The 23,888-nt window shown below is 40.3% G+C and overlaps 1 protein-coding gene across 1 annotated transcript in view; it reads right to left on the bottom strand.

The window, feature by feature from the left end:
- The window catches only part of LOC136872198 (uncharacterized), a 51,118-nt gene extending 27,822 nt beyond the window's left edge, over positions 1 to 23,296 (bottom strand). The window contains exons 1-2 of the mRNA XM_067146033.2: positions 22,966 to 23,296; positions 13,681 to 13,914 (exon numbers count right to left, since the gene is read on the bottom strand). Of these exons, the coding sequence (XP_067002134.2) occupies positions 13,681 to 13,914; positions 22,966 to 23,296 (565 nt within the window). The remainder of the gene's footprint in view (positions 1 to 13,680; positions 13,915 to 22,965) is intronic.
- Between the last annotated feature and the right edge of the window lie 592 nt (positions 23,297 to 23,888).

Below are 23,888 nucleotides of genomic sequence, written 5' to 3'. Positions count from 1 at the left end.
ATTGCGAACAGGACTTCAGTGAAATTAGCGTGTGTTGTGATAATAAGTGAGGCACGGCAGTGCAATAAACTCCAGTGCTTGGAGACAGTGTATATAATGAAATGTCTTCGAGAATTACTTTTGAACACTCAATGAACGTTTGAAACGACAGAAGTGAGAAAGAAATGTAATCTGTATGTAAATAATACTGTATAATCAAAGTGAAAATGATAATTGATAAATGTTTTATATGTGTAACAACGAACATCCAGATGGATGATACTATGTACCAAATTTGTAAAGGGCATTTTTATACATGTATCTATGGTGTACTCGATTTCAGGTGATTGTGTAGATATTTCATGAATCAATCGATTCATTTAATCGATTATTTCATGAGGGAGGCGTTCTGTAACCGTACAACAGGGTTACAGATTCCATTCATTATTTATTATTATTATTATCATCATCATTATTATTATTATTATTAACCCGATTCATTTGATTTTTTATATTCTGTTTCTCATCATTTAGACTGTAATAATTAGGTATCACGTATATTATTGTATTTCATCATAGGTTAAGTGAATATGTTTGTAATTATTCTGTATTGTAGTAAGTGAGATTTGTTGGTTTCATATTGTCATGCTGTGGCTTGTAACTTTGGCTAGATGAGCTGGCATAGTATTTTGCAATCGAGGCTATGTTTAACTGGGAATGTTGTGTACAAGGAGATTTCCCGGTGACGCATTCGGCCTAGTCATTTTCGGACCGCTTGGGTACGCTTAGACAACACTTGACTGATGACATCAGTGCGTGGACACGTGATTGCGACCAAGTGTCAGTATTCGCCAGCTACGGTATGTGGAAGTGGAAGGGATGAACAGTGAGTGGGGAGATGAGTCGTCATCGCGAGGTTATATAAAGTCGAGGCAACGGTGGGGAGAGGTATTCTGTTCTTACTCAGTTCATAAGCAGTTCATATCGTGCAGATCATATGTAACAGTCAGATGTATCAAATGGAAGAAGTGGTCTTAGTGTGATGGTCAGAGCTAAGAGTTGTGTTTGAAGAGGTAATCATCGAGGAAGTCTACAAGTGGTGCTTGTATCCGAGCAGAGACGGGTACTATGCTGATAAAGAAACATCATCTTCTTGTGAGGATGGACTTCACAAGATGTTTCAATAATATTTTCCAATTATTTAAAATATATTGAGTGGACGTAATTACATCGGAGCTCCCTACACGCGTACATGGTATGTAGGCCAACTCCCTGTTATATAAGAAGATTACAACAGACGGCTCCCGACTTCAGCTCACAGGTTTTCCCAAGAATTTCAAGTTCAACAGCGGTGTATGCAGACAACAGGTAATTAAAGCATCAGACATGTTATGCATTCATAACATGAAGAAGAGTGTAATCAGCGGCGATATCACATCTCACTTCAAGTTCATGCCAATAGCTTTTTTTTGTTTAGCTTAAATTTTTCCTTTTATTTAGTACCGCAAATCTCACGATATATTTCTTTTGTTAAATTAAAAGACGTCAATGATTGTTCATGGTGACGTAAATTTAGTCATAAACTCAGTTTTATTTTTAATTATAATAAGTGATTCCAGTTCCATGTACAATCCTCAATTGTGGAAATGCAACAGTAATTTAATATTGTCCTGATCCATATCCCTGTATATTGCCAGATATGTGAGTTTATCACCTCACGCCTTGAGATAATTGATATAAGAGGTATGCTCTACCGAATTTTGTTGTTTTTCTTAAAAAAGCAACTGGCGCTCAAACAAATGTTATGTATATTGTGTGAAGGAGATGTAAGTATAAGAGTAGTGGTCGGAGTAGCCACAATACATCTGTGAGGATAGTAACGAACAACACCATACTTTGTACACTGGGGACGGATCCAGCAGGAAACTGCTAGTCAAATTAAAAAAACACATTTCTAAAATCACTTTCGGCCTAAATGGAGTTTCGGAAAAACAGCCTAAAATCACTCGTTTGTTTACCCGTTTTCTTTTTGATTCGTATCCTAGCCAAATTATTGTATTTACATAATTCTTTCTGTAATGTGTTCCTTGGTTCAATATTCTCAGAAGTTTTTTGATTTTTGAAAAATGTCCATACCGAATGTAATATTATAAGGGCTTAAGTGAAACTCTGCATTGACTCACATTAGCGCTTGTCGTGGCGTTTAAGTGAAACTCTGCATTGCCTTATTAGCACTCGTACTGGTAAAAAAAGGAAAACTGCTAATCTAATCGACCAGATAACGCTGATTAAGAAAAGGATTGTAATTTTTAGGAATATGTAAAGAATATATTTTCATGCTTTATTTTTCAGTATTCGGGAGATAGTAGGTTCGAACCCCACTGTCGGCAGCCCTGAAAATGGTTTTCCGTGGTTTCCCATTTTCACACCAGGCAAATGCTGGGGCTGTACCTTAATTAAGGCCACGGCCGCTTCCTTCCCACTCCTAGCCCTTCCCTGTTCCATCGTCGCTATAAGACCTCTCTGTGTCGGTGCGACGTAAAGCAATTAGCAAAAAAAAAAAAAAAGCATGCTTTATTATATTATATTTACCTAAAATTCGTAGCAGGGTAAAGGCGTGCTCGGTTCGCCCGGAAGGACGTGGGTTCGAATCCCCGTCAGGAATTCGTAAAAATTTAAGAAACGAGATTTCCACTTCCAGAGGTGCATATGGCCCTGAGGTTCACTCAGCCTACACCAAAAATGAGTACCAAGTTAATTCCTGGGGGCAAAGGCGGCCGGGCGTAGAGCTAACCACTCTACCCCATCACGTGCCGCGATTAGCAATGGTGGAAGCCTTCACCTTCCACTCCTCCAAGGGCCTTCATGGCCTGTACGGAAGTGTCTTTGTCTTTTAAAATTCGTAGCTCATACCCCTAGGTTGTTTTCAACATTGAGTTACTTGCCTAAAGGGCTATCTAGAAATGTGGATTTTTTTTAGCTAATACTTTGAATAGTCAGATCATCTCTTTTTTCTGTCACGAGAGTTAAGAAGGAATGCTTTTTCGATGTCTTATGCTTCTTGGACTATAGGGTTCGTGGCGAAGTCGTGGCGAAGTCGTGGCTTGGCATTCCTGCAACTCGCACACCATACACTGCAATAGTATAATGTTACTGACTTTACGTTCCAATAACTACTTAGGAGTGGAAAAATAGTTAAAACCAAACCAAACCCCACGGCACTTAACGCCCTTGAAAGGGCCTTGGCCTGCCCAGCGACCGCTGCTCAGCCCGAAGGCCTTCAGATTACGAGGAGTCGTGTGGTCAGCACGACGCATCCTCTCGGTCGTTATTCTGGGCTTTCGAGACCGGGACCGCCATCTCACCGTCAGATAGCTCCTCAATTCTAATCACGTAGGATGAGTGGACCTCGAATCAGCCCTCAGGTCGAGAGAAAAATCCCTGACCTGTCCGAGAATCGAACCCGGGGCCTCCGGGCGAGAGGCAGGCACGCTACCCCTACACCACGGGGCCGACTGGAAAAATAGTTAGATGAACGTAAAACCAATAACATACACATCCTAAACTACTTTTACGGTTTTTGAAGATGCCGAGGTTCCGGATTTTTTCTTGTAAACGTACGTACTTTTTACATTATTATTATTATTATTAAATCCGTAAACTTTCCAGGGTTGTTTTCCCCCCGATTCAGCGATGAATCCCACCTCTACCGCCTCAAGGGCAGTGTCCTGGAGCGTGAGACATTTGGTCGGGTATACAACTGGCGAGGAGGACCAATACATCGCCCAGGTGGCCTCACCAGTTATGCTGAACAGGGACCTTGTGAAGGATGGGAAGATCGGAAGGAAAAGTCAAGGAAGAGGGTAGAAACCGGCTGTGGCCTTAAATTAGGTACCACCCCGACATTTGCGTGGAGGAGGTGGGAAACCACGGAAAACCACTTCGAGGATGGCTGAGGTACGAATCGAACTGCCCTCTACTCAGTTGACCATCAGAGGCTGAGTGGACCGCGTTCCAGCCCTCGTATCACTTTTAAAATTTCGTACCAGAGCCGGGAATCTAAACCGGGTCTCCGGGGGTGGCAGCTAATCATACTAACCACCACACCACAGAGGCGGACGTACTTTTTACATGCTGGTAAATATACTGACGCGAGACTGACGTATTCTTCAATTGTCATAATAACGAGTTAAATGGTGATGGTGATCTTTGTTGTGATTTTTTTTTTGCTAGGGGCTTTACGTCGCGCCGACATAGATAGGTCTTATGGCGACGATGGGGTAGGAAAGGCCTAGGAGTTGGAAGGAAACGGCCGTGGCCTTAATTAAGGTACAGCCCCAGTATTTGTCTGGTGTGAAAATGGGAAACCACGGAAAACCATTTTCAGGGCTGCCGATAGTGGGATTCGAACCTACTATCTCCCGGATGCAAGCTCACAGCCGCGCGCCTCTACGCGCACGGCCAACTCGCCCGGTGAGTATGATTGTTTTTTATAAGGTACAAAAACCGCGTGATCATCATCCTACGTTGAAGTGGAAAATAATTAGATAAGCACCGAAAGGAGAAAGAAAACGCGAAGAAAAGTTATACGAGAAAATATCGCGAAATAACTTTAGTTATACGTGACTGTTGATATCGTGATCGTAGCCACAGGAACTTCAGTTTTATGTGGATTTTGAACCATATGTACTAAATTTTCATTTCAAAAATCCCATACACATTGGTGGAATTTCGAACCACAGCCGCCTTGGTGAGAACCCATTGACCATGTCAGTCAGCTATACAGGGAGGTCGGGAACAACGTGAACCGCTACATGAGCGTTTGAGGATTGGTCAAACTGATTAATAATTTGAAAAAAATCGATATATTACGCCGTTGTAATTTTGTCAATTGCTGAAGTTCATCAATCAGATCGCTCCGCGGGCGACTTCAGATGGGCTTTACGAGGCGGTGTTGCTAAATATGCATGTGGCTTATGACCGGCTTGAGAACGCCAGTACAAGAAATAAAACTTCTCCAGGGGAGGGATTTGAACACGGACCTCCGTGCTGATAGGATCGCTCTACGGTGACATCGACTGAAACCCACGGTGTGTTTATGTTTGGTGCTGCTTTCTCGGCATGGCTCTCAAACCGGTGTTAAGCCAGGGACAGATTTAGCAAGATCACCTCGTAAAGCTAATTTGAATCGTCCGCGAAACGATGTGACAGACTAACTTCAGCAGCTGATAAAATGACAACGGTGCGAGATATCAATTGTTTTTCCAATTATAATGGGTACATAGACATCCTGTCCGCCTCTGTGGTGTAATGGTTAGTTTGATTAGTTGCTACCCCCCGGAGGTCCGGGTTCGATTTACGGCTGTGCCACGAAATTTGAAGAGCTGTTCGAGGGCTGGAAGGGGGTCCACTCAGCCTTGGGAGGTCAAATGAGTAGAGTGGGGTTTCGATTCCCACGTCAGCCATCCTCAAAGTGGTTTTCTGTGGTTTCTCACTTCTCCTCCAGCAGGTGAGGCCGCCTGGGAGAGGTACTTGTCCTCCTCTCCAGTTTATCCCCGACCAAATGTCTCACGCTCTAGAACACTGCCCTTGAGGCGGTAGAGGTGGGATTCCTCGCTGAATCCGGGGAAAGAAACAACCCTGGAGGGTAAACGGATTAAATAATAATAATAATAATAATAATAATAATAATAATAATAATAATATGGACATATTCTCAGAATGAGTAATCAGAAAAAAATGAAAATCCACAGCCTCTTTCCAGTCATTCGACAGGTTCAGGAATTGAATGAATGAAGCTCCCATCTAGCGGCGAAGATAGTAATTGTGCCGGCTGCCGAAGCCTGTCGCACTCCTCTGGGGCAATGATTAATGAATGACAGATGAAATGAAATGATATTGGAGGGTGTTGCTGGAATGAAAAATGACAGGGAAAACCGGAGTACTCGTAGAAAACATGTCCCGCCTCCTCTTTGTCCAGCACAAATCTCACATGGAGTGACCGGGATTTGAAACACGGAACCCAGCGGTGAGAGGCCGGCGCGCTGCCGCCTGAGCCACAGAGGCTCTAGTAATCAGAGATTGGACGAAGGAGTTTTGAACCTAGCCCTATCAATGAAAGCAACAAATAACTGGCTGCTCGATGTTGGAAAAGATCTTAAGGAAATAGGCATCACAGATAACATTCTATTAGACAGATCTATGTTCAGAAAATTAGTCGACAATCACCGCTTTAAACATCATCCAAGCACTACCATCAACAAATCCTGGTCAGAAGATCGCAAGAAAAGCCACAGCAAGAAGATGGACAGATTTTGGGAGAAAAAACGCAACTACATCGGCTAAATAAGTTCAATCGCGCTCCTTAGTTGGGCATGACGAGGAAATAATAATAATAATAATAATAATAATAATAATAATAATAATAATAATAATAATAATAATAATAATAATAATAATAATAATAATAATAATAATGCCGCCTCTGCGGTGTAGTGGTTAGCGTGATTAGCTGCCACCCCCGGAGGTCCGGGTTCGATTCCCGGCTCTGCCACGAAATTTGAAAAGTGGTACGAGGGCTGGAACGGGGTCCACTCAGCCTCGGGAGGTCAACTGAGTAGAGGTGGGTTCGATTCCCACCTCAGCCATCCTCGAAGTGGTTTTCCGTGGTTTCCCACTTCACCTCCAGGCGAATGCCGGGATGGTACCTAACTTAAGGCCACGGCCGCTTCCTTCCCTCATCCCTTCCAATCTTCCCATCCCCCCACAAGGCTCCTGTTCACCATAGCAGGTGAGGCCGCCTGGGCGTGGTACTGGACATACTCCCCAGTTGTATCCCACGACCAAGAGTCTGAAGCTCCAGGACACTGCCCTTGAGGCGGTAGAGGTGGGATCCCTCGCTGAGTCCGAGGGAAAAGCCGAACCAGGAGGGTAAACAGATGATGAATGAATGAATAATAATAATAACGTAGACATCCGCAGAAACCGGCTGCATCAAACTCCTTCGTAACACCTTCAGCGTTTGTAGATGTTATAGAACAGAGAATGAGTTCCCTCATTGAAAGAAGCGTTAAGCAAGCTATTCACAGCCGAGTTAAGATATGACTATATCTAAAGTAAACTGGCACGAAAGGGAATCCGAAGCAATGGAAAAATGTGAACAATCTGACATTTGCGGATGACATCGTACCACTGGCTAATGACTATGAGGAACTCCAGTCCTTAGTCAGCGACCTCGCATCGACATTCCGAGAAGTGGGCCTGACAATAAAGCTTCCAATAAAATATAAATGTAAATTTCCCCGCTACACGGAAAAACATAGAATCATGGATATGTTTTGTGGCTTAGAAGATGAGAGAGCGAGTTGGTTGTCCCCCTCTTAGCAGCCTCTTACGACATGCATGGTGTACAATACAGATAATGCATCATTTGACTCCATCCACAGGGGAGATAACGAGTTCCGATAAATCGAAATAAATAAATTTCTCTACCTTCTGCAGTGTTGCCAACGGCCGTAGCCGTGTTGAAACACCGAATCCCGTGAGATCTCCGAAGTTAAGCAACATTGGGCGTGGTCAAGATTTGGATGGGTTGGCAAGCGCTGTTGGTGGGGGGTAAGGGAATGGAGGAGCGGAAAGGAACTGGCCACCCTGCCGTACGTAAACTCCGGCTCAGGTACACATCTGCGGAAGTTCGGACCTGCCTTCGGGCAGAATACACCCTTACCGCAGTGTTCAGAATCTTAATTAATGTTTTCCCGTTAACATTATTCGCTATTGTTTTGTTTACAACCTGTCGTTTTAGGTCTAATATGTGCAACATCAATATCTTCCAAAAACATGTATTTCCCTTCACCAAAATGGCGCCATTCTTCCATCCATTTGGTTGCCTGGTAACAGTGTTGGCTTTTTGTCCCCGCAAAGATGTCCACGCTAATGTCAGTTAAACCCCCAGCTCCAAAACATATCCATGTTAAAACGAACATTATGGGTAAAAAAATGGGTCCCAGTACATGTTGAAAACATCCTACATCCTACTAGAACATGTCAGCGAATACACCTACCTTGGGCAACTTGTCAACACGAAGGGGGATCTAATACCAGAAATATGTCGCCGCATCAAGCTGAGTTGGAAAGAGTATTGGGGTTCTCAGACGTCTTTAAGTCAATTATGTCAGTAAACCTGAAAAGAATAGCTTTTGATCAGTGCATCCTCCCTGTCCTAACTTACGGGTGTTAAGCCTGGACGCTGAATGAATTTGTCAAACAAAACTTAGAACAGCTCAAAGAGGAATAGGAAGATCAATGTTGGGTTTCTCAAGAAGAGACAGAAAGAGAGCAGACGGCATACGCTCAGATTCTAAGGTTCCTGACATCGCTCAAAGAGTGGCAGTACTGAAATAGCAGTCGGCTAGACCTATGGCTCGCAGAAAGGACTGTTGATGGATAAAACTTGTCCACCGTATAACATCTGTACTTTGAACACAGGTAGTGCTGTACTGGACACCTCTCTTTCACTGTACGACCTGGGTATATTTAGCGTAAATGAAACTTTTCTGACTCTCAAAGAAAGACCACAATTTACTTTATTACACTTTGACAGAACGGACAGACCAGGGCAAGCTCGAGGAGGTGTGGCCAACCAAATCTTTCTCTTATAATTTTTGGAATAACTTCACAGAATTATTAATAATAGAATCCTTCCTGGAATTCTCTCCCGACTGAAATTAGAGACATAAGCAACCTAAAGCTATTCAGAAGAATGTGCTGGAAATTTTACCTACACTCAGATTGATTTACTCTTAGAAGTACCCTTAAATTTTAGATTATTAAGTTAAATGAATAAAATGTCAATGTAAGGTTAGAAACATTATAGTTTATATTTTTCGAGATATAGCTTTAATAATAGTAAATATTATAAATTAATTTTAAAATGTTAAAATGATTTTTATGATGCTTTACATTTCACATTAACTTTAAATTATAATTAACTTATTGTTTAAGTAGTTATAATGTTCAGTATATTATGTTTATGCAGGTGCATAATTATATGGTTTGGCATAATAGCAGGCTTCATAGCCTGAGCCCCGCCATGTACAGAAAGACATTAATAAATAAATAAATAAATAAATAAATAAATAAATAAATAAATAAATAAATAAATAAATAAATAAATAAATAAATAAATAAATAAATAAATAAATAAATAAATAAATAAATAAATAATACCACTATAGCAATAGTAACAATATACCTCCCACCCAGATCTCCTCTTCCAATCGATTTCATCAAATTCATAGATTCAACCTTTCGTAATTACGTCTTTGTGGCCGATATTAATATTGATTTGAACAACGTAACACAATCTAATGATTTTAATACAGTAATTTCTCAAGTCCGGGGCGTACAGATTCCTTTCCTCTTCCAGACCCGTCCTGTTTCCAACTCCACTCCTGATGAACTCGTTTTCTCACCCTTCCTCTTCACTAATTCAGCAATAGAAAAAGCTCTACATATGGACTCAGACCACGTCCCAGAACTCATTAACATCCCTAACACATCCTATAACTACGTAACCAATACACTCGCCCTCCTCCCACTAGACGTAATTTTCAAACAAACTGGCAACAATACCGCCAAACAATAAGAGATCTTCTTAAGATCACCCCTCCCCCTACTTTCTTGACAACCTACTGATCAGTCTAGAGAGCACGCAATAATACCAGCCAACCAACTACACATTCCACGACATTCCTATCACCCTACCAAACCCCCATTTCCCCCTAAAGCGCTATCGTTATTAAAACGTACGTACCCGTGACAACACGGCTTTACGTGAACACAAACGAACACTAAGACATGCATGCTCATAAATATTAAAGCGATAAAACAAAAGCCAATGGACTACCGCTTGTTTAGAACTTTCTGATATGCACGATTGCAAAACGTTCTGGACTACATTTTGAAGATTGACTAAAACTCACAAACCTCGCCCTACCTATCCCATACATGCTGCTCCCAATCCTCCTAGCTACAGATAAAGGAAAAGCAGACGTCTTTGCCGACCGCTATTCTAATGTATTCCCCCCCACAAATACCACGATACGAGCATCCTGATGAACCTACAATGCTGCAATATAATAACTCAGATCATCCCCATTGCCGGCCCCGTGGTATAGGGGTAGCGTGCCTGCCTCTTACGCGGAGGCCCCGGGTTCGATTACCGGCCAGGACAGGGATTTTTACCTGGACCTAAGGGCTGGTTCGAGGTCCACTCAGCCTACGTGATTAGAATTGAGGAGCTATCTGACGGTGAGATGGCGGCCCCGGTCTAGAAGGCCAAGAATAACGGCCGAGAGGATTCGTCGTGCTGACCACACGACACCTCGTAATCTGCAGGCCTTCGGGCTGAGCAGCAGTCGCTCGGTAGGCCAAGGCCCTTCAAGGGCTGTAGTGCCATAGGGTTTGGTTTGGTAGATCTTCCCCATTTACAACCTTCCTTCAGTAAACGCTCCAATTACTCCTCAAGATATTCTAAAGTTTTGCGTTACCGATCGCGGCCCTGATAACATCACTTACCGTCATATTAAAGAAGTTCCATATTATTTGTTCTATTTATAATACTATGCTGTATACCGGAGTTTCTCCAGAACACTGGGGCATATCTAATCTCTTATTATTCCTAAAACCAAAAAGCTTCCGTCCGACATTCACTCCTATAGGCCTATCTCACTCCTCGCCGTTCTCAGTAAAATTTTTGAAGGAATATTATATAACAGAATGTCACGATACCTACATTCTCTCAATCTCCTCCCATCTTCTCCGACCCCACTTTTCCACCCACGACCACTTATTCCATATCACGTCCTCCGTAAACACCTACACCAAATCCCGTAAACCAACCGCCCTAATATCCCTACATGTTAACAAAGCCTTCGATTCTGTCTGGCACGAAGGACTTCTATACAAAATCAGTCATCTCCCCTCCCTACCACCATTATAAGACTGATATTTAATTACCTTAAATCTAGGAAACCGTAATTAATATTAATGGAACCATTCATATACCTTCCCCATAACCTCCGGTCTTGCGCAAGGCTCTCAACTTTCTTCTTTCCTTTATACACTATACACATACGATATCCAGCACCACCACTACAACTATATCAATATGCTGATGAACTTTCCATATTAGCATTCATCCCTATCTATACCTTCCTTAACAATATACTACAAAAAATACCTGAACACTCTTGAAGCATGGCTCAACCAGGGGCACATCTCCATCAATCCTACCAAAACCCAATTAACAGTTTTTCCAAATAAATCCCGTCTCTGGCCTCCACGTCACAAAGTCCATATAACAATGTATAACCTTGATTGAAACCAACCTACTAACATAGCTAGGAATTGAACTTCCAAATAATCTGCGATGGAACCACCACCTAGCAGATATCCATAGAAAAGCTATTAACCGTTTCCGAGCCCTTCGATCCCTGACAGGTTACACCTGGGGATTAAAAGCCACCCAAATAATTAACGTTTATAAGAGTTTCATCCGACCCTTAATAGCCTACGCCTCCCTGACATGGATTAATGCTCACTCAACTGAACACGTTAGACTCATTAGACTCGACCGTCACGCCATACGTATAGCACATCGTCTACCTTATGACATACCTTCCGCCAATTTCCTTCCTTATAATACCTTTCCAAAAAATCATGTCAAATCTACATACACTACGCCTCCAATATCTGACAAGAAGCACCTTCCATAACAACCTTATAATAAGAGAAGCCCTCACACTCTCACCTCTAGCCATCGCCAACCTAAACGATAACCGTACACCTGAATATTCCCATCATGTAACTTTCACCTATACTCCATTGTCACCGTCCCAAATCATTTCAATAACTTTCAACAATCACAACAATACAAACGTTTAAGATGCTCCTGGCCACGGTGACACACCACCTGTTCACTGTACCGGCCAAGTGTGTGCTGTCACAAATACAGATCTCAAAGTGAAGTGAAGTGATACTACCCGCAATACCGCAATAGTAAGCAATAAATTCAGCGCTAAATTCAGTAATAATTTTACAAAACAATGCCAATATTTAAATTTTACATAACCATTCAATGAAAAATAATTTGCTCAATATATAGCAATTTAAAACCCCAATTTCTCTTCAGGCAAACGTATGTAAACAAATTAATGGACAAACTCTCTTTTTAACTCAGACTGAAAGTTCTTTCTTGCTTTCTTTCCTTTTATTATTCTTTTTTTTCCTTCTTCAATTTCCAATTCTATCCGGGTCAATAAAATATGTTAATGAAAATAATGTACAAAAAATATATAATTATAATGCAAATCAAATGTTTGCCAATTCACGTGTTATAAAATAATAATGCCGAAGAAGTGGCACTAAAAACTCAGCTTCAGACTACCTACTCAAATACGACAATGTATATAATTCAATAACAGTTGTGTATATATATATGTAAATTTTGATAAACGTGAAACAGCCAAAGAAGAGGCAAAATACATTTTCAGAAGAAAAACAAGTAATAAATACAAACCTGTACATGTCTGTATATATAAAAATATAGTAAAAATGTACACAATTTTTGCTCAATAAACGGGAGGCTAGTGGGGCCCACTATAGTGGGTGCGGTGTTACGCGGTTTTGCCCTGGGTTGACCCTTGGTTGGTGGTGGTGATCTCTGCGCCAGAGGATAAAATAAACTCAACAAGAAGTCACTACGTATGTACAAACATACGACTAATCAAAATTAAGAAAAAACAATAGTAGTCCTATTACAATGGTCCAAGAGCCACTGGTTTGGCTGATAACCCGCCTACCCTAATGGGTAGGAACAGAAATAACATGGTTCGGTTCTGTTCTTGGAGAAGGAGTACAAGATGAAAATAAATACATCCAAAATTAAAGTAATGGGGTGCAGTCGAATCAAATCAGGTGATGCAGGAAATATTAGATTATGAAACGAAGTCTTAAAGGAAGTAGATGAATATTGTTACTTGGGTAGTAGAATGACGAATGATGGCAGAAGTAAGGAGGACATAAAATGCAGAATAGCACAAGCAAGGGAGGCTCTTTTTAAGAAAAGAAATTTGCTCACTTCGAACATTGATTTAGACGTTTTTGAAGGCTTTCGTCTGGAGTGTGGCACTGTATGTAAGTAAAACATTGACGATAACTAGCTCCGAAAGAGAATAGAAGCTTTCGAAATGTGGTGTTACAGAGAAATGCTGAAGGTGAGATGGGTAGATCGAATTACGAAATGGGCCGATGACCTTAGATTTTAGGCCCCTTTAAACAACAAGCATCATCATCATCATCATCATCATCATCATCATCATCATCATCATCACAAGTGAATTACAAATGAAGAGATACGAAATCGAATTATTGAGAGGAGAGCGATTTGGCGAAATTTGACCAGAAGAAGAGATAGAATACATCTTAGCACATGATAGGGTGACATGCAGAGCTGCATCAAACCAGTCTATGGACAGATGATCCAGACAGCAACAATTATCTTGTTGACAAACTTGAAGAGTCCACATCATATAATGATAGATTTGACTGATGATGATGATGATGATGATGATGATGATGATGGTGGTGGTGGTGGTGATGATGTCCTAGAGATCCTTAGATCGTTTGTGAAGTACTTACCCCCTGCAGAAACAAATCGACCTTCTTCTGCCATGTCATCCATCCCAACATACACTTCATGAATGCCTTCCTTCTCAATCAGTCTGGATAACCCATTGGTCCGAACTTCGCTTGTCACATCAGCTAATGTTGAACCTTCTTTGAGACAGACTTCGAACGCCATCGTGTAATTAAGTCGATGTTTGTGTAAATGGAACATTCCCACATTTGGAACACATGTGTAGTTCGTCAGTTCTAAAAGGTAAAGAAATAGAAATAAGAAAAACAACTACATTTTTTTCCAAGTAAACCGTACAGTAACGTCTGTGGTTTTTAGTTTGCTCTGGATCTTATACAGACTACCTCGTGAATAAGTCAAGAATACCAAATAAATCCCATTTTTACTCATCATCACGCTAATTGCAATATATACGGAATTTCGACTCCTTTGTATCATCTGATCTCCAAGTATGAAATGTTTATCGTGTACACATATTATATTATAATATGTCAATTAATATAAATTACCTAATGTTATTGTGCAATAATAACATTATAAATAATATACGTAATTTCCCAGTTCTTGTAAAGACTCGATGTATTACTTATTTTGTGTATTATACAAAATTTTCAAGAAAATTAGAACTTCATTAGTTTTGTTAAGGAAATTTAGTGGCTCACAGAGGGATATAAAGCGTGTGAGTTGAATGGCTGGACAAGGAATTACCTAGAGCAGAACTTAACAAAACAAATTTTGAAATTTTATTTATTTTCTATTTTTCTAATTTAAAATGGAGAAATAGAAAATCTGAATGAAATCAGAACAACATTAATGAACTCGTCAGATCTAACAATAACAGGGTCTTAGAAGGCCAAAAATCAGGTACAAAAGTGTAGATAATGAACTGTTTGGCTGGTTTACATAGAAAATAGCGTTATTGCTCTTGACAGGTACAGAATTTACAAGAACACTATTAGCTCCGATCATTTACACTACATGGGAGTCTATGCTCCAAAAGTACCCTTGTCCAGCCTCGCACAGGCATCCATTTCTTATGGCGCGCTCAGGTCCCACCTGACAACCTATTGGTGGTCCTCAATTAAAATATTTACACCCAGTTGCCCCAATGTGGGCATATATATTGCTCAATAGTTATAGGGTTCACTGTTACCAAAGGGAACTAACAGCAGAAACACATTACACACAGAAATAAACGTACAGGGGCATAATCGCTCATACTAAGTGGCCTTAGTGTAAAAAGAAAAAGGTTGCACATAACCGGCCATTAACAAAAGGCTAGAAGGCGAAACACTTGCCATCCTTATAGAAATAGTTAAAACCCTAAGTGGGCTTATAGCCCAAAGATACAGAGGCTAATTCTATACTACACCGGGGTGACTTAAACATTAACGCCAAACAAGATTTAGGAAATTTAGAGGTGTTGAAAACTTTAGGCACCCCATCCAAGGTTGAATGGGAAACGACAGAGGATCATCACTCTTTGTTCCCTTACGCTACATATTTCCCAGTATGGAATAGAACAGAGTCCTCAGACTTGCCGAAATTCTACATTTAAACCACCAGATTTAGAAATTTACAATAAATAAAAGAGGTTGAAACGTTCTCCTCAAATTATACACAAGAGCTATCACATGTCTAAGAAAATTCTGCCATTGCCTTGAGTCGCTGGGCCTTCCAAACGCAGGCCGCGCCCCTGCCTCCCTTCGGATACGCCGCACTCAATGACTGGAGCAATTCAGACAGTACGGCCCTAAAGGATCCTGCTTTTATAGTACTTTAAGGAGAAGCTTCCAGAACTCTTTACTGATAGGATGGATTCCAATACACACCCCCGGTTTTAATTGGCTAGAAAAAATATTTCCAAATTTTTGATAGGTTGATTACAATCGAGGAGGTGCCAGCTGAAGTGTTAACAACTTCAGAACATTAAAAAAAAGAAAACAATCCTCAGAACCAGGTTTATAACCATCGAAAGTAAACATTTATTTATGAAATAATTAAAGTTTAGCCTGCTAGAGGGAGCAATTAAACCGATGGTAGAGACATCTGACAGTTGAAGACCAAAGTACCTTGTAGTACACAAGTTCAAGTTTGTTTACATAGATGTCCTTAGAGGAGGCGCGCAGTTTGACTGCCCGAGGAAGGTGTATCCCCAATACAAGTACAATGAAAACTTATTATATTTTATTCATACACGTTGTACTGTATGTTGCCGTGCTTTTATATTTGTATAGTGTTAGTATTTTATTTAAGTCATTCTAATCATTCTAGTTCGCAAGCACTGTCGAACCACTGGGGAGATGGATTCATTATCTGAAGTGCAATCATAATATTATAAATAGTATAAATTCTTAGTATGGTGTTTGTAGAGACTTATTTTACTAGTTATTTTGTGTATAGTTAGTAGAATAAGCATTTCATTTTATCTTATATTTCGTTCATAAATTTGTAAGTTGCCTGTCCTCGTATACAAGTTGTATTGCCTTTTCTGAATGAGCTTTGGCTCGTAGAAGCCTTGAATAAATAAATAAATAAATAAATAAATAAATAAATAAATAAATAAATAAATAAATAAATAAATAAATAAATAAATAAATAAATAAAGCCATCATGAAAAACTTGAGATCCATACAACAGGCGAACCTGTTTTATATAAGAATAACCGTTGAATAACTTTTTTTTTTGCTAGTTGTTTTACGTCGCACCGACACAGATTGGTCTTATGGCGACGATGGGGCAGGGAAGGGCTAGGAGTGGGAAGGAAGCGGCCGTGGCCTTATTTAAGGTACAGCCCCAGCATTTGCCTGGTGTGAAAATGGGAAACCACGGAAAACCATTTTCAGGGCTGTCGACAGTGGGGTTCGAACCTACTATCTCCCAAATACTGGACACTGGCCGCACTTAAGCGACTGCAGCTATCGAGCTCGGTATTGAATACAATAAGCTATCTATAAAACTCATTCACTCGCACATATTCCCATACAAAGTTATGAATTACTGTGCCAACTTTAGTTCTTGTAGACTTACAATCCATTCTCCCAGAGATTTACTGCTAGAGAGAAGTTAATATTAACTACAGAGGTTTACTTGACTCTGAAATTTCTTGCACTTGTTTGTGTCTGGTTTCTCCCTTTCTTATTTGATCTCGATCTTTCTCTCTTCTCCTTTGACCCAGCAATTTCCGGTTTGCAAAGCCTGCGAAGTCTTATTTCGCCAAGGAAACATAACTTCTAGTCTCTGAACTCATTCCATTTCTCTCCATAATATTCGAAGGTTCTCATCTGTCTCACCTCTCCGGCCAACGCTTGTTCTCTCCTGACCCCGACATCGTTAGATTTACGAGGGTGAATTGTAGCCTATATTATACTGAAGGAGTTGGTCGCGCTGTTAGGAGCGCGTAGCTGTGAGCTTGCATTCGGGAAATGGTGAGTTCGAATCCCACAGTCGACAGCCTTGAAGATGGTTTTCCGAGGTTTCCCATTTTTACACCAGGCAAATGCTGGGGTTGTACCTTGCTTCCATTTATTTAAATAATAAAAGTAAAGTAAAGTCATCTCCCTACAGGCCATGAAGTCCCCCTGAAGGGGTGGAAGGTAAAGGCTTCCACTATCCGTAACTTCGGCATTTAATGGGGTAGAGTGGTTATCTCTACGCCCGGCCGCATTTGCCCCCCAAAATTAACCTGGTACTCATTTTTGCTGCAGACTGAGTGAACCTCAGGGCCAGGTGCATCTCCGGAAGTGCACCTCCTGAGAGGGATTCGAACCCACGTCCTTCCGGGCGAACCGAGCACGCCTTTACCACCTCAGCCAGGCAGCCCCTCTTTAAACAATAACTTCATTAAAGTTTACAAGCATCCTAGGCTTTCTTCACTCTCTACGACGCACTAGCCGCCAGCATCTTGGAAATATGCTGATGTGCCCACTGCCATACTGGGGTGAAACACTGGTAATTTCACGACTGAAAAGCTATAAAGAGCTTGAATAAATTTCATGTTCTCAATCGGAGAAATTAAATTACGGTTCTCTTCTGGGAATTTCACCTGACATCTCCCGAATGCAAGGTCACGGCTACGTGACCCGAACCGTGCAACTAACTTGTTCGGTCATAGAGAAATCGGTTGACTCTGTGAGAATGGGGTTTCGGGTTCGAGTCCCAAGGACAATCACATTTTCTGTTCTTAAACCTCTTTAGGAGAAGGTGTCCCCGAAAACCACATCTCAGATTCATTAGACGAGGTTACAGTTGGAATACACAATTAGTCACTGGAGAAATACTAATACACTGCTCAAAAAAGGTCACTTTTTTATTTGTAAGGCAAGTTGAAAATGAGTTGGGACAAGATCAGTTTGACTTCAGAAGAAATGTAGGAACACATGAAGCCATCCTGACTTTACGTCTGATCTTAGAGGATCGAATAAAGAAAGACAATCCCTCGTACATGGCGTTCGTAGATCTAGAAAAGGCATTTGATAATGTTGATTGGACCAAGTTATTTGAGATTCTGAAGGCGATCGGGATCAGATACCGAGAACGAAGAATTATCTGCAATATATACAAAAATCAGTCTGCGGTGATAAGAATCAACGGCTTCGAAAAGAAAGCAGCAATCCAGAAAGGAGTGAGGCAAGGTTGCAGTTTGTCCCCCTCCTTTTCAATGTTTATATAGAACAGGCAGTAAAGGAAATCAAAGAGGAATGAGGGAAGGGAATCACAATCCAAGAAGAGGAAATCAAAACCCTGAGATTTGCTGATGATATTGTTATTTTATCCGAGACTGCAGAAGATCCGGAAAAATTGCTGAATGGTATGGACAAAGTCTTGGGTAAGGAGTACAAGATGAAAATAAATAAGTCCAAAACGAAAGTAATGGAATGCAGTTGAACAAAGTCAGGTGAAGAAGGAAACATTCGATTAGGAACTTGAGTCTTAAAGGAAGTAGATGAGTATTTGTTATTCGTGTAGTAAAATAACTAGCGATGGCAGAAATAAGGAGGACATAAAATGCAGACTAGCACAAGCAAGGAAGAACTTTCCTAAGAAAAGAAATTTGCTCTCTTCGAACATTGATACAGGAATTAAAAATATGTTTTTGAAGACTTTCGTCTGGAGTGTGGCATTGTACGGAAGTGAAATATGGAAGATAACAAACTCAGAGAGAAAGACGAAGAGAAGCTTTTGAAATGTGGTGTTACAGAAGAATGCTGAAGACGAGATGGATAGATCGGATCACAAATGAAGAGATACTCAATCGAATTGGTGAGATCGATTTGGCTAAATTTGACCAGAAGAAATGATAGAATGACAGGACTCATCTTAAGACACCCAGGACCTATGCAGTTGGTTTTTGAAGGAAGTGTAGGCGGTAAGAATGATAGGGGTAGACCAAGGTTTGAATATGACAGGCAGATTAGTGGAGATGTCGGATGCAGCAGTTATATAGAAATGAAAATGTTAGCACAGGATAGGGTGACATGGAGGGCTGCATCAAACCAGTCTAACGACTGATGACTCAAACAACAACATACACGGGGTTGGACTTGAGTTTTCCCGTTCTCTTGGAAGGATCTCCTTCGGTATTTTTTTGAATTCATTATTGTAAAGTGTCATATCGCTGGTACAAACGAGTGGGAACAATGGCAGGAGGGTACTCGGAATGAAGAGATACAGGCTAAGTTAGGAATGAACTCGATGGATGAAGCTGTACACATAAACTGGCTTCGGTGATGGGTTCATGTGAGGCGAATGGAGGAGGATAGATTACCTAGGAGAGGAATGGTCTCGGTCATGGAAGGTAAGAGAAGTAGAGGGAGAACAAGATGGCAAGGGTTAGACTCAGTTTTTAATTTTAAGATAAGTGGTACAGAACTAAACGAGGCCACAGAACTAGTTACAAATAGAGGAGTATGGCGTCGTTTAGGAAATTCACAGAGGTTTGCAGACTGAACACTGCAAGGTATAACTGTCTATAATGAAGATGTGTGTGTGTATGCATGTTTAGTCATCAGCCCGAAGGCTGGTTGGATCCTCAACAGCTCCGCCATCAGCTGTCATAGATGGCCTAGGCATCACTGAAGAGGTGTACTAGAGAAATGAGGAGTGAGGTAGTTTCCCGTTGCTTTCCTCACCGAGCCAGAAGTTGCTATTACATATCAGTCTGCCAAGCCCACTGAAATGCATGCACCAACCGACCCTATGAACAACAGTTTTACACCATTCATAGCAGGGACTGGCTGCATAGGGAGTGGCATTACTATCATCGCTCATACTTCAGTCACTTTCGTATTGTCAAAGCCAAGTATAAGACGGGGACAGATCAATAAAAGTAACAAAATTGTTCTAGCCTATACCAGAAGACACTAGGTCCCGCCATCAAAGGTACAATGTGTATATAATAATAATAATAATAATAATAATAATAATAATAATAATAATAATAATAATAATAATAATAATAATAATCTTAAGCCTCATATATGAAACAAAAACAACAACAACAACTCGAAATACTGTACGTTATCGGGCTCTGAGTCAGAAATTTCACTTTCTCATAAGGAGTTTCTCACTTATCTACGTATTTTGATGAACGTCATTTAATACCAAATTAAGTAGGACTACTACTACTACTACTACTACTACTACTACTACTACTACTACTACACCCTGGAACACCACAGTGGGGTCTGAGAAACCCGACGGGAAATATATCATTGCACATCTTTCGTATTTTCACAAGTAGAATTTAGGTTTGTTCATGTAAATTAGGTTAGTACCTCTCTGTATGCTACAATGAGTTCTTCCAACATGTCAGTTGGAATGAGGCATTCAGACATGTCAACTGTAATGAGGGCATTCCGACGACACCAGAAAATACAGGTCAGGGTCCCAGAAACCCCAGCATGCCTCATGCGTCAGTAATTTTCCCCTGCAGTATTGGCGCATTTTTTTAAATATGCTGACATCCAATACTTATTACGTGTGTCTGGTTTATGGTGAGTATAATGTACATGAGCGATGTTTAAAATGGCTAGTTCCAGATTAAGACTCTCATAAAGAACTGGAGGATGGTGACAATGAAAGGGATGTAGGTGGTGATCGAGAATTTAGAGACCGACAATGTAATTGAGGACATTGCAACTACCAGAGTTTTTGTAACAGAGCCATATTCTGTGTCGAGGTCCTCCAGTTAAGGAGTTGGAACCCCAATGGTCTGCATTTAGGGCAGTCGCCCTGGCCTGGTGGCAGATTCCGTATCTCCAGTCCCTAACTCCTCTTCCTATAAATGACTATCTGCCCCAATTTGTCCTCTTGAATTCCAACGTTATCTTCATATTGTGACCTTTCCTACTTTTAAAAACACTACTCAAACGTATTCGTCTACTAATGCCATTCCTCGCCATCTACCCATTGACAGCTGGGAACATACCACTTAGTCGAGCAGCTCGTCTCCTTTCTCCTAAGTCTTTCCAGCCCAAATTTGCAGCAATTTTGTAACTCTACTCTCTTGTCGGAAATCACCCGGAACAAATAGAGCTGGTTTTCTTTGGATTTTTCTAGTTCTCGAATCAAGTAATCCTGGTAAGGATCCAATACACTGGAACCGTACTCTATTTGGGGTTTTACCAGAGACTTATACGCCTCCACCTTAATATCCTTACAAACACCTAAATACCCTCATAATCATGTGCAGAGATAAATACCCTTATTTACAATCCCGTTTATGTCATTACTCCAATGAAGGTCTTTCCTTGTATTAACACCTAGGTACTTACAATGCTCCCCATAAGGAACGTTCACCCCATCAACGCAGTAATTAAAACTGAGGGGACTTTTCCTATTAGTGAAATACACAACCCGACTTTTAACATTATTTCTCATCACACCATTGCTTGCTGTCAATCTCACAACATTCTCGAGGTCTTTTTGCAGTTGCTCACAACCTTGTAACTTATTTATTACTCCATACAGTATAACATCAAAATAAAACACTACAACACAGTTATAAAACCGGAAGCTACATATGCAGCAGAAACATTTTTTTCACCTGAATAAACAACCAAAGACTGACAGACTTCAGTAAATTGAAAGGAGGATTGGACGAACCTGCATCAACAAAAAAACCAGAAAGATGGACAGTGGCGGATAATACCTAACAAAGTCGTGTACAAAGAGCTAGAACCCATTACAGATAATATGGGTAAAATGAGACTGGAATTCTTTGGACATATCATTAGGATGCAGGACTCGAGACTTCTGAAACACAATCTCGTCTCAAAAAACACCACAACAGGATGTAAATGGATCAGAGAAGTAAGAGAGGATCTGAAGGCCTTACAACAGAAGACACCACAAATAAGATAAAATTGAATACAAAACTCAAGAATACAATCCTCCGCTTTACCCTTACACGAAACAAACCAACAACACGCATATTTTCATTTGAGAAAAGGGCACGAAGTTCGGAACGTCTGAAAAAGTACTGGGAGGACCCGTTTTTTTTAACAGTGTATTAGTATTTCTGCAGTGACTAATTGTGTATTCCAACTGTAACAATCCCTTCAAAGAGACCTGAACGATGGACTTACTAAAGTGATCCTATGTGGTCATAAAATAAGAAGAAGAAGAAGAAGAAGATGATGATCACTCACAAAAAGCCTTATTTATATATATATATAAGAAAACACAAAGGTCCAATAATACTGCCTTGAGGAATTCTCCTCTTAATGATTACAGGATTACTAATGCTTCACTTACACCAATTCTCTAAATTCTATTTTCTAGAAAGAAAAACCTGTCAAAGATACTTACTCTAAAATATGGATTTATTATTAGGAGAATTTTTTACTGTGAGTACAGTATAATAACTCGAAAATATCGATCTACAGAGTTGGTGAAAAGTTAACAATCTTGTACAATTATTTTTCAAGTGTCATTGGTAACATTACATAAATGGTTTAATTAACAAGAATACACAAATGTACCAAGCCCTTAAAGTTATTTTACTGCATTATTAAACTGTGCGGTAGATAATTAGAATAATAATAAGCGTAATAAGTCGTACACTATTATATGAATCACTAAATACTGACAAGGTATGTCAGGCCCCATTGCATTTCCCATGCATGAGCTTTAGAAGTGCGGTGTTCCTGGGTTAACAATGCTTTTCGTGAGGGAATGGTTTTAAAGTTCTAAAGAGATCCAAAATAACATTTTGAAACACAGTTTTAACGACAGTGAATTTTCCTCACTTGATTATAGTGGGTGTTTTCACAATTGGTACTTACTATCTGTTCTGAGGTACCGGCTATAGTAATCATATCCTGGATCGGGCAGGAACGTCTCACTGTCTTCGGTATCAGGACATCCGTAAACACGACATGATCGTAATTGTGGGTTAAAATTGAAGGCTAGTCCGTTCTTGCGACGCGCCAGTAGTTCACAATGGTAGAACGTTGCTAATCGTCGACTGTTTGCCACAGTTGTCTTTAGAGATAGCGCACAGGCTTTTGACAATGAGAATTGGGGCGGTGTTTCTCTTTGTACTTCGCTACAGCTCTGAAGATGGAGGTTCTCCGCTTCCGGAACCAATATCATGACGAGTGCCAGCAGAGACATATGCAGAAAAAGAGAACAGTTAACTTAAAGTCTCAAATCTGAAGGTGTGTTTCGTGAACAAAATCACATCTGAAATAAAGAAAAGGAGCAGTTGTCAATTTTTTGCGTGAATTTTAATTTTGGGCACAGTCTTCGAGAAGAAGTACAAGATAAAAAATAAAAAAGGATAGACAGGTAAATAAATAAATAAATAAATAAATAAATAAATAAATAAATAAATCAATAAATAAATAAATAAATAAATAAATAAATAAATAAATAAATAAATAAACACACAAGAACCTCGTTTATCCGGCCCTCACTACTCCGGATCTCCGGTTTATCCGGATCGAAAATAGTAAACATTTATTTTTACTTGTTCAGTATTTCTTTTACGGAGTCGATTCTTCTTGAATGTTTTTTTTCCCGCCAAAGATAGTTAAGAACAGCAATTGGAAATAAGTCGGCCGCGGTCTATCAAAGAGTATTCGCGTGGAATTGAGAACGGGAAACTGTAGACTCTTCTGAGTTCCTTGACACATTTGCACGCATTCCCGGATGCTCGGACGTAGATGTGAACGACGTAAATGACTGGTTGAAAAATGACTGTAAT

The sequence above is a fragment of the Anabrus simplex genome, chromosome 4 (genome assembly GCF_040414725.1).
Source record: "Anabrus simplex isolate iqAnaSimp1 chromosome 4, ASM4041472v1, whole genome shotgun sequence".
NCBI classification, from domain to species: domain Eukaryota; kingdom Metazoa; phylum Arthropoda; class Insecta; order Orthoptera; family Tettigoniidae; genus Anabrus; species Anabrus simplex.
This window is presented reverse-complemented; position numbering and strand designations above follow the sequence as displayed.